The sequence below is a fragment of the Mesoplodon mirus genome, assembly GCF_964341445.2.
Source record: "Mesoplodon mirus genome assembly, chromosome: 4".
NCBI classification, from domain to species: domain Eukaryota; kingdom Metazoa; phylum Chordata; class Mammalia; order Artiodactyla; family Ziphiidae; genus Mesoplodon; species Mesoplodon mirus.
This window is the reverse complement of record NC_138979.1, coordinates 178,526,231-178,539,031: the sequence shown is the minus strand read 5'-3', so window position 1 is coordinate 178,539,031 and position 12,801 is coordinate 178,526,231. Positions and strand designations below refer to the sequence as shown.

The following is a 12,801-nucleotide window of genomic DNA, read 5'->3' as shown; positions in this document are numbered from 1 at the left end:
TCTTTCCCCAGTTGGCCCTGTTGGAGAAATGCTTCATCTCTGATATCATCCTTTTTTTATTTCTAGGATTTTCATTTGATTCTTTTATAGTGCCCAACCCACTGCTGAAATTCCCTGTATGTCCGTGCATGTCACTGTGAGGAAGTGGGCAGTGCTGTGTCCCCTGTTCCGCAGCAGCAATCCTCACCATATCTGCACCACCAGGAGGTCCTCTCCAGTCTCCTACCCAGGCCAAGGCAAGCAGGCCTGGGGAAAAGAGCTCACAAGTGAGTGCAAAGTTCCCTTGTGCCTGCAGCTCTGAGTTATTTCAAACTGACATGCGAGCCCACAGATCAATCTTTAAAAACTTGTCAAAATTTTAGCTGATTTTTTCTAACAATTCTTTGGGGTGGCCACGTCTTCCTCTTACACTCTTGTCAGAAGTCAGTGTCTCTGTGTCCCATCTTTCCTCAGAGAGCTCTTCTGAATACAGTTCACTTGATTGCTTTGTGGCCACTTCTGACGGGCTCAAGAAAAGTTATGATGATGTGAATTTTGTGAACAAGCCATTGTTGTTAGAATGGGAGTGATGTTTTCTTGCACACATCTATATCCTAAGTAGAAGTGGAACTGATTGTTTTGCTTCTGAGCCCTGAATATTCCTTTCTCTCTTATAAGCTTAACCATACATTTAAAAGAATGCTTGTTGTATTTTATCTAGAGCTTCTAGATGTTCTGATTTGGGAACATATTCTAGGCTATCCGCTTCACCACACTGCCAAAAGCCTAGTTAATCCATACAGTTTTAAGTCAAACATTTCAGACCTTTATTACAGTGGAGTATGTGAATATCTTCTTTGTTTTAGAGTCTTGCAAGGATTGTAAATTAAAATATCCATAAATTATCCTTTGTATCATCCAAATGCCTAAAGTCAGAAACAATATTCAAGTATTTCTGTGATAATGGTGGTCCCATTATCACAGAAATAAAAGATTTTCTAATTAAGAAATTCAGAAGTTCCAGCTCATTTTTATCCTAGGCAGGATAAAAATAACAAATGATTGAATGACTAAGAAGCACATGTGAGAACACTGGTCTCCACTAGAATTTAGCTTACTGAAAGGGAATATTTTTAGATCTATTAAGAATATTAGCTTATGTAACTTTTTATAAATGCCCAGAAAAAACTATATTTGCAGCCAGTGTTTCCACTGAATTTACTATTATTGTCTAATAATTAATGATGTTACTCTATTTTGTCCTTAAACACAAATGGATATACATAAAAAGATATAACACAGATATTATTTTCAAAGTGCATTGTGATCAATGTATTTTTATTTTTGAGCTGTAAACCATAGAAGAAAGAGTCATTTTATACCATCTGTCCATGCTCTCTAATTCCTTTGGTTAATTCTACTTCTTTTTTTCTTAGTGAACTGGAAGAATAAGTTACACAATTCTATACCTCCTATCCCGCAAAAACTCCTCATAAGGCCCATCCTGACCCTGATGATTTTTCTCCATCAGTCTGACATTATAGGAATAACTTCACTTTCTTCTTCACCTTACTTCACATCAGAGTGTCCTTCAATGCTAAGCCTGTCAGTAGAGTCCTACTCTACTGTGGGCTTTTTATGACCTGTAGGGAGTATGGAACATCATGTTCTGGAACATCATGTGCTGCTTATTATGTATAACTGTGCTGCCTTTACAAAATCCTTGTGCTTTTTTCAGAACTTAACTTTTAATTTATCTCAGAAAACATCACCTAGAGTGAGGAAGACAGGTACTTTTATTTTTGAACCGCAAACCAAAGGAAAAAGCAATTTGTATCATCTGTTTGTGCTCTTTAATTCTTTTAGTTAAGACTATCTCTTTTTTTCTTGGTGCACTGTAAGAATAAATTATATAATTGTATGCTTCAACAAAATATCATAGTCAAAACACTGAATTTTTTAAGCCTAGATTTTCTCAACTGTCAAATGAGAATAAATACATGGTGTGGAGTTGTTATAAGAGGTTTAAAAGGATGTGTCTAAAGCACTGAGCACAGGGCCTGGCCCACAGGAAGGGTTCCTCACATTATTATTATTGGTTATTCACATATCTGTGCCACTTGAAATAGACCTTAAAAAGTAAGTAAAGCTTTTAGTAACAAATATATTTATTTACATAGTAAAGGCTATCTACAAAAATTTTAAAATAAACTTTTAAAAATCTACCTCTATTCAGTAGATATAAAATGCTCAAATAATCACATTGGGAAAAACTTATAATAAAAGTAGAACTAATGAATCTTTTCAGAATCAAAAGATTCATAGACCACATCTACTGATCTCAAATGATTAAGTTTCATATTGATGAATTATGTCTCTTTTATCCTTTCCCTATTATATATCTTTCTCCCACTCCTCCCCCAAAAACAGTCTCTCTAGAAACGTAAGTCAGAATTATATCACTCCACTGATACCCCGTTTTTACTTCTCATCCAAAAATGCCATTAGTGGATCAAGTGTCACTGGTCTTTCAGATAGACACTTATTGTCTCAGAATATCAAGCTCAATCAATGCTCATTTTAAAATTATTTTTGAGTGCCTATTTTTGCCAAGCACTGTTCTAGATTCTGGGGATACAGTGATAAATCAGACTGACAAGCCTTCTGCCCTTATGGAAGAAAGAGAAAAGAAGGGTAGGTGATGAGGTCAGAAAGCTAGGCAGGGTCATTTTAGGGCATGGTAAGGAGTTTTATTCTATCTGAAATGGGAAGTTACTTGTATTACTTTCCTGTGGCTGGTATAATAAATTAGCACAAACTGAGTGGCTTAGAACAACAGAAATGTATTCTCTCACAGTTCTGGAGGCCATTAGTCCTAAATCAGTATCACTCAGCCAAAATCAAAGTGTTGGCAAGGACACACTCCCTCCAGTGGCACTAGGTAGAATCAGTTACTTGCCTCTTCCAGCTTCTGGTAGTTGCTGGCATTCCTTGGCTGGTGGCCTCATCACTGCAACCTCTGCCTCTGTCTTCACACTGCCTTCTCCTCCATGTCTGGGCCAAATCTCCCTCAGCTTTCCTCTTAGAGGGATACATCTGATGGCATTTAGGGCCCACCCAGATAATCCAGGATAATCTCCCTGTCTCAAGATCCTTAACCACATCTACAAAACCTCTTTTTCTAAATAAGGTAACATTTACAGGTTCCAGGGATTAGGACCTGATATCTTTGGGAGGCCACTGTTCTGCCTACGCACCACTTTATATAGTTTTCATTCAAGAAGAAAAGATATGACTGATCTCTCTGAAAGATCTTTAAGGATCTCACTGAAGAAAATAATTAACTATGTGAGATGATGGAGGTATTAATTAATTTGATAGGGGTAAGCATTTCACGATGTATACATATATTAAATCATCACACTGTACACTTTAAATATATACAATTTTATTCATCAAAGTAATGTGTAAATTGGTCCTAAATAAATAAATAAATGAACGATCTCTCTGGCTGAATGGGCTCCAGGGAGCAAAGGGGAAGCAACAGGTCCAGTAAGGAGGCCTCTTGCAATAACCACAAGAGAGATGACTCAGGCTGAGGAACTAAAATTATATATTACATATTTGTTGCAGTCACAAAGAGCTAATGAAGAGGTTGTATGGCAGTTAAGAGAGAGGACCCAGGAGTCAGACTCCCTATTCAAACCTAATTATACCACTTGCTAGCACCTTGACTTTGGGCAAGTTACTCACCTAAGTCGCTTCTTCCTCAATCAAGTGACCCTTACAGAACTGCCAGGAGCATTCAAAGAGATAAAAATGTGTAAAATGTTTGACAGAGTACAGTGCCTGACACGTTGTAAGACCTCAATAAATGACCTACAGTTATTTTTATCTCTTCCTGATGAGGCACATGTTTTAATAGACAATTTTACGCCTTATTTTGGTTCCCAAAATAAGTGAAAAAACAATAGCAGGGTTCAATAACTCAACAGGTAGACACTTTTTTTTTGCACTTCATTTATAAAGGAGTCACTGATAATACATGGTTAATTATATCATTACTATTTTACATTTTATAAAGGACCACAGTGTTTTAGAAATTTATCTTGACAAAACAAATTCTTTCATTTCTAGACAACCAGAAGTTCAAGTCAAATCTAACATCCAATATTAATTCAACTTAATATATTGTGGACAGAATTCAAACTTAATCAATAAAGACCACAGAAAAAACCTGTTTTCTTTTTCAAAAGATACCCTAGGATTAAATAATATAAAATAGATATAACTACTACAGTTGTTCCTTGAACAATGCAGTTTAGGGGAAATGCAGTGGGAAATCCACATATAACTTTACAGTTGGCCCTCCCTCGTACCCCAGGTTCCGTAACCATAGATTCAACCAACTTCTGATTGTGTAGTACAATGGTACATATGTATTGAGATGAGTGATCTAACTGCGCTATCCTTCATCATCCACTTTGGATACAACTGAGAAAGTACACTTAAGAAATACTGTGGGTTAGCTCAGTTCTAATCCTGCCTCTCTTTCTGCCACTTTATTTTTAACCTTAAATTCCTTCATCTCTAAAACAGTGAAAATAGCAACCTATTTTTTTAAACCATTTTTCAGTTAATTCATTATTGTAAAGATAAAATGCAAATGAAAAAAAAACACAAAAACAGAATCAAAAACATTTTGTTTGGTGAATTTGTTTGGTGAATTGCTTGGTGAAAGCCCAGAAATATCTTCATCACTTTATTTGATGTTCTTTAAGGTAAAGGTAAGGTACAGTAGGAGTTCTAAAAGCTGCTTATACTACTGTTATAAATGTGAAAAGAATCTGGGCAATGATTAACTTCTTACATAAAATAATTATTCATGTCTTTAAATCCTCTAAAAATAAGTCATTCACTGAAGATTAGCACTGGAGCGTATTCAAACTATTTTTCCCCATCGATTTAATAAATTATCAACCGAGACACTCAAAACCAGCAGAACCATATGGAAGCTCAAGCCAGAAATAATCTGGAAGTCATCCCTCGCTTTCCACATCTGATCCATTATGTAGTTCATTCTCTCCCAATAAATGCATCTTGGATGTATCCACCACTCTATTGTCCTAATGAGCCGCCCTCGTGCTGCAGCTTCCCAACTCCTGCTCCAATCCACCCTCCACAGAATTAGCAAATGATCATTGTAGCATGTCCGTGGGATAAGTCACCACCCTGCTTAAAGTCTTCAGTGGCTCTCCACTGCCCTAAGAAAGAGCAACACTTGCATATGCTCCATCACTGTCCTCTCTTCGATTCACAACCCACCCCCACCCACTGGACTCCAACCATGCTTACCTCTCGCAGTTCCACCAAACTCTTCCTGCTCTCTCTGCCTGGACCACTCATTCCTGACTATTCAAATGGCTGTTCCCTCCTATCCCTTCAGTTTTCAGCTCCTCAAAGATGTGTCCTTGACCTCCCAAAGTATAGTCAGGATCCTCCCACTCTCCCAACTCCCCCAATGCCCCCCTCACTTTATCCTGTTCTTTACACTCACTCACTTGTTTAATGGATGTTTCCCCCTCTGGAAACGTCCTTGGGGGTGAGTTCTCTGTTTTGTTCACCTCTGTTTTCTCAGTGCTTAGAACAGTGCCTGGCACACGGGAGGTACTCAGTAAATTTTTATGAATGAATGAATGAATGAGAAGGCCGTTATTACTAAATGCTCATTTTGAGACACAAGATTGCTTTTTTTATAAAATTAGCTAAGAAATTATGGCCATCACAAGAGTGAATAAAGTGGCTATGTGCAATTCTCGTCATACTTTTATCAGTTGGAAGTAACCACTCTCAGAAGCAAGGCAGAATTAAAGAAGGTGCTGTGAGTACCAACAAGTCTTAATGGTATCTGAATACTATGATTTTAAATGATTTGCTCATAGGTTTTAGAATTTGATGTGGGGTTGCTTAAATGTTTAGCTGCCTACATTTTATATTAAACCCTCTATAAAAGTCATTATTATTGCCCCCATAAAGAAGTCTTTCCCATTTGCTTAATTCTTCAGCATTTTTACATAAATCAGAATCACACAATTAAATACTCTCCTATGCTTGTTCTTTAATTGTTTTCCATAGTCTTTATGTCTTCCTGATATAGAATCTAATCTGGAGCTGTTTTCTACCTTTTTTAGTACAGGGCAAAATAAATGAGAGTCCTAAATAAATGGCTGCTACTAAGATTTTCTTAGTATATATTCATTAGTATACATTTTCTTTACATCCCTTTCTTCAGTTAATCTTCTGTATTATGAATTAAACTTAATAACTTTAAAAGCTTAATAAAATCTTACCCGCTCCAACTCAGTTCTATAGTTTCTGCAGAGACATTTGATTCTTTGTATAAATATGCTCTATACGTGAGTATATAATATCCTTTATACATTCCCATGAAATCAAGATTTCTCAGGAGTTATTATTTAGTTAACTTTATTGTGAACTCATTAGCAAAGGATTTTTTTCAAAATAATTTAGGGACCACCTAAAGCTCACTACTGTCTATCCTTCATCTTTTACTCTTGCTTTATGAAACTTTTAACTTGCAGTATGCAGCCTGTGGTCTGGATTTAGCCTGCTCAGCATAGAGTGTACACCGTGCTCAATATTTTTAGCTTTAAATTTAATTTGCTTATGTACAATAACTCCTTAGTTAAGAGGACCTAACCACCTGTTCCCTTCTACTACTGTTTAACTGGTACTCCCAGGTGACATGCTAACAAGCTTAGGTCAGTTGAATGTGAAATTAAACCTAGACTGTGTAGACTTAATTCCATTGAAATTATGGAATGATTTGGGAAAAACAGACATGAAAAAACTTCATTCACTTTTGAATCACACGTGATACTAAAATAAACATCTTCTCAATTCACCACTGTAATCAGTAAAAAAAAAAAAAAAAAAAATCCATATTGCCTGCATAGAAATGTGGACATCTTATAAAAATAACATGGTATATCCCTGATCTACATCACTGGAAACATGCCATATATGCCTAAAAATAAAACCCAAGGACACACTAATAATTACAGTATTTTAAACACATATAAATTAATTTAAAAATTATAAAATAGTTAAACCAAACAGAAAGCCAAAGCAAAGTCTACAAAACTCACTATTAGCAAACAGAATCCCCGTTAGTAGGTAACCTCCCTGACCCCATTAGTATTGTAAGCTCCCTGAAGACACAAAGACATCATCTGTTCTGTTCATTCAAGTTCTAATAAAGAACAGCACTTTGCATATGGTACAAATAAATAATAAATAGATGTATTAAATATTTAATATTATATATTAATAATGAATAAATATTAAATAGTCAGAGAAAAGAAAGTTCTAGTAGATCAAATATTTTGTTTACGGCAGGAAAACTAATTCTGAAGGAATTTAGGAAGCAATTAAATATAAAACTAAAACTGCAATGGCCACAATTCAATCTTTAGCAGGCATCACGGTGATTATTAGGACTATCAGTTAAACTATATTATAAATGTTCTAGAAATACTCTTAATATATATTTAAGTCAACAGAATACCAAATAAGATAGCTATGATTTTATAAGACTAAGATTTTTTTTGAGCTACTGAAAACATTATAATGTCTCTACTGAGAAAATGATTAACGAAATCTTTACAGTTTAAGATCTAGATTTCTCCATTTCCATCAGCTAATTTCCTTAAATATTTTCAACATAATTCAAAATGTTTATCATAATACTTCCTCCACTCAAGGATTAGGTACAAAGGATCAGCCATCAAAAGCTCTGAAAATTTCTCCTGACAATGACAACGTACTACTGGGAAAAAATGGTGAATTCAAATCTTATTTCACAGCAACTTACTCTGACTTTTGGCAAGATTCTCCGAAGTGTCTCAGCAGGGTTCTGCCGCATCAGAAATGGAAGATTCGCAATCACGCTTGTTCCTTGGATATCTTGACCAGCACTTACAAAGAAAACACAAATTTAAAATTTGTAACTATAAATTTGTAATTATAATTTACATTATAAAAAGCAGGGATTAACTTGAAAACTGCTTTTTAATAACGAATACTCAGACTTCTGACAGTTTAAAACTTTAAACACATCATCTAGATATACAAATAAAGCCAGAACTGAAATTCCTGGCTTTAAGTCAATCTTATAACAAATGCATGAAGATATTAATTATGCTTATGCTAAAACAAGATTCTCTATCTACACACACATCTTGATGAAGTCTAAAATTTTTGAGACCATTATTAGTTACTTTAAAATTCTACCTTATTTTTTCCTGTGACCTGCCAGTTTGCTATACTTTATAAAAATATAAATGATAAATTTCATTATAGTAAAATATTAATAATCATAACAACAGCAGGGACAGCAACAAAATCAACTACAGCAGAATCATACAACTTTCTTCTAGGACAATGAAACTACCTATTGCACTAGATTGAGTCGCCAGAAACCTAACGATATATTCTATATTCTTAAAAGTCAGTAGGGTATATTTATATGGTAGCTTTTTGACAGAACATTCATTAGGTCACTAAGGCTTTACCAAAATAATCTGTGATACTCTAGTGGCCTAAATACCTCAAAAAAAGTGTTCCGATTCTTCCAAAAAACCACTTCCATGCAAAAAAATTATTTGTTTTTAAAACATAAGCTAACCAACATAAGTTGTGCAAGTACTTGAAATATATATATATAAAAGATGCTAGTAAATGTGGCACCACCTCAGAGGGAAATTCCACCTATCCTTAACTGACACCAATTTAAATGTTAATTACTGATGCCGTAATATTTATTTATCTTAACTAAAATTATTTTTACTTCACTCTTCAAATGGAATTATTTATTATATGTATATAAGACCTTAACATGGTTTTTTAAAGAATCTTTAAAGTATTATATTTATCTGCTTCAGAGTTTTATAAGTTCTGTTAATAAGCAGCATATTCTGATTAAATGAAGCTACCCTGCTGTGAAAAAAAGGCTTTTTCCCTGCTGCAGTATGGTAGGCTGTGAAATACAGGTCAGCACAATCATTCCACTATTCTCATCACTCTCTAAGTGAATACTTTAAAAGACAAAATCAAGAAGGAAAAGAGAAGGGAGGGAAACAGGAGACCCATGCCAAGGTGAGGAGAAGATCAAAAGATGGAAATTAAAACTGCATATAAGATACTACTCGTAGCAGATTGAATGGTAGCCACCCCAAAAAAATATGGCTACACCCTAATCCTGGGAACTGTGAATGTTATCTTAATTTGAAAAAGGATCTTAAAGAGAAATGTAAATCAAAACTAGAATGAGGTATCACCTCACACTGTTAGAATGGACATCATCAGAAAATCTACAAACAGTAAATGCTGGAGAGGGTGTGGAGAAAAGGGAACCCTCTTGCACTGTTGGTGGGAATGTAAATTGATACTGGGCATATACCCTGAGAAAACCACAATTCAAAAAGACACATGCACCCCAATGTTCGCTGCAGCACTATTTACAATAGCTAGGCCATGGAAGCAACCTAAATGCCCATCAACAGATGAATGAATAAAGAAGATGTGGCACATATATACAATGGAATATTACTCAGCCATAAAAAGGAACGAAATTGGGTCATTTGCAGAGATGTAGATGTACCTAGAGACTGTCATACAGAGTGAAGGAAGTCAGAAAGAGAAAAACAAATATCGTATATTAACGCATATATGTGGAACCTAGAAAAATGGTACAGATGAACCAGTTTGCAAGGCAGAAATAGAGACACAGATGTAGAAAACAAACGTATGGACACCAAGGGGGGAACGCGGCAGGGGGTGGGGTGGTGGTGTGATGAATTGGGAGATTGGGATTGACATGTGTACGCTAATGTGTATAAAATGGATGACTAATAAGAACCTGCTGTATAAAAAAATAATAAATTTTTTTATAAAAAGGATCTTGAGATAAAGAGATCATCATGGATTATCCCAGTAGGCTATAAACCCAATAACAAGTGTCCTTAAAAGGGACATTCAGGGGAAAAGACAGAACAGGAGGCAATCTGACCACAAAGCAGAGACTGGAGTGATGCTGCTACAGCCAGAGAATGCTGACAACCGCCAGAAGCTGGAAGAGACAGATTCTCCCCTAGAGCCCTGCTGACACCTTGATTTCGACTCAGTTGATACTGATTCCAGACTTTTGACTTCCAGAACTGTGAGAGAATACATTTCTGTTGTTTTAAGCCATCCAGTTTGTGGTAATTTACTGCAGCACCACAGGAAATAAATACACTACTAAAGAACTAAAAGAGAAGAGAAATATCTGAAAAAGTAATGTTTCATATGACAATGCCTGGCCCAAAGTAGAGGTTTAGTAAATGTCTCTTAAAAGGATGGCTGAATGGATAGCTCACTGCATGAACTGATGTCAGGAATATTTAATATGAACTCAGTGAATTTCATTCACTGAATTTTTTATTCACTAACTTTGCAATTAGTTAAAAAATATGATCACTAATACCTCATAGAAGTGAAGACAAAATATTTCATGGAAAAAAAAGAAGCAGAAAACAAAAAACTAAATGGCAGATTTAAGACCCTAAATATCAACAGTTACATTAAAGTTAAAAATCTAACCACATCAATTAAAAGACAGGGACTGGCAGAGTGGATTAAAGAATATTACTCAACTAAATGCAGCCATAAGAAGCTAATTTCAAATACCAACAGCATCAGCAGGTTGAAAGTAAAGGACAGAAAATGATAATATCACAGAAATACAAATCAAAAGAAAGCAGCTGTGACCATATTAATGTCAGATAAAGTGGACCTCATTGTAAAGAAAATCACCAGAGACAGACAAGGACATTATATAATGATAAAAGAGGAAGTCCACCAAGAAGACATAGCAATTCTAAATGTGTATACACCAAATACAACTGCAAAAAACAAAAACAAAAAAAACCTGACAGTACTAAAAGGAGAAGTTGTCTAGACAAATACACAGGTAGGTGGAGACTTCCACACCCCTCTCTCAACAACGGATGGAACTAGACAGAAAATCAAGGATAGAGAACTCAACAACACCATCAACCAATAATACCTAATTAACATTTATAGAATACTCCATCCAACAACAGTAGAATACACGTTCTTCTCAAGTTCCCAAACAATATATACCATGAAAAACCACATCCTGGGCCATAAAAAAGTCCTCAACAAATCATACAGAGAGTTTTCTCTGACCACAGTGGAATCAAACTAGAAATCAATAATAAAAAGATAACAGAAAGCTCCCCAAATTCTTGGAAATGAAATAACATACTTCTACATAATAAATGGGTCAAAGAGGAAAATATTTTAAAATATACTGAATAGAGTGTATTTAAAATACACTGAATTGAGTGAAAATGAAACATAAAATTATAAAACTTTCTGGAACACAGCTGAAGCATTGCAGAGAGAAATTTATAACAATAAATGCATACATTTATGAAAGGAAAGAGGAAAAAATCTCAAATCATTAATTTAACTTTCCACCTCGAGAACCAGAAGAAATTAGTCACAATGCAAGCAGAGGAAGGAGATAATAAAGAGCAGAAATTAATGAAATAAAAACAGAAAAAAATAAATGAAACAAACACCCGGTTCTTTTAAAGGATCAATAAAATTGACTAACTTTTAGCAAGACTGACAAAGTGAAAATGAGAGAAGACACAAATTACCAATATCAGGATTGAAACAGGAGATATCACTATAGCCTCTGCAGACATCGAAAGGATAATAAGAGAATGCTGTGAATAATTCTACACACATAAAATTGAAAACATAGACAAAATGGACCAAATCCTCAAAAAACACAAACTGTCACAACTCACCCACTACGAAATACACCATTTGAATAATCCTACAATTATTAAGTAAATTGAATTCATATTTTAAAACTCCTGAAAAAAATCTCAAGGCCCAGATAGTTTCACTGAAGAATTCTACCAAACATTTAACGAAGAGTTAACACCATGCTCCACAATGCCTTCCTGAAAACAGAAGAGAACACTTCCTAAATCACTTATGAAGCTATTATTACACTGATAACAAAACCTGGAAAGATTGTAAAAAATATATATATATGTACGTAGTAAAAAGTATATATATATACACATATATATACACGCACATATACATGTGGATATGTATGTATATACACACACACACACACACACACACACACAACAATATCCCTCATGAATATATATGCAAAAATTCTTAACAGGGACTCCCCTGGCAGTCCAGTGGTTAGAACTTCACGCTTCCACTGCAGGGAGTGCAGGTTCAATTCACGGTCAGGGAACTAAAATCCCACAAGCCACGTGGCCAGAGATAAATAAATAAATAAATAAATGTTCGATATCAAGAAAAAAAACCCAATCAAAAAATGGGCACAAGACCTAAATAGACATTTCTCCAAAGAAGATATACAGATTGCCCAACAAACATATGAAAGAATGTTCAACATCACTAATCATTAGAGAAATGCCAATCAAAACTACAATGAGGTATCACTTCACACCAGTCAGAATGGCCATCATCAAAAAATCCACAAACAATAAATGCTGGAGAGGGTGGGGAGAAAAGGGAACCCTCTTGCATTGTTAGTGGGAATGTAAATTGATACAGCCACTATGGAGAACAGTATGGAGGTTCCTTAAAAAACTAAAAATAGAACTACCATACGACCCAGCAATTCCACTACTTGGCAAATACCCTGAGAAAACCATAATTCAAAAAGAGTCATGT

General features: G+C 35.1%; 1 protein-coding gene across 2 annotated transcripts in view; it reads right to left on the bottom strand.

The window, feature by feature from the left end:
* Window positions 1-12,801, bottom strand: part of PPP4R4 (protein phosphatase 4 regulatory subunit 4) — a gene marked incomplete at its 5' end in the record, with an annotated part of 122,353 nt that overhangs the window by 71,692 nt on the left and 37,860 nt on the right. For both annotated transcript variants that reach the window (XM_082618679.1, XM_082618680.1), the window contains one exon: window positions 7,874-7,976. In XM_082618679.1, coding sequence (XP_082474805.1) covers window positions 7,874-7,976 — 103 coding nt within the window. The remainder of the gene's footprint in view (window positions 1-7,873; window positions 7,977-12,801) is intronic.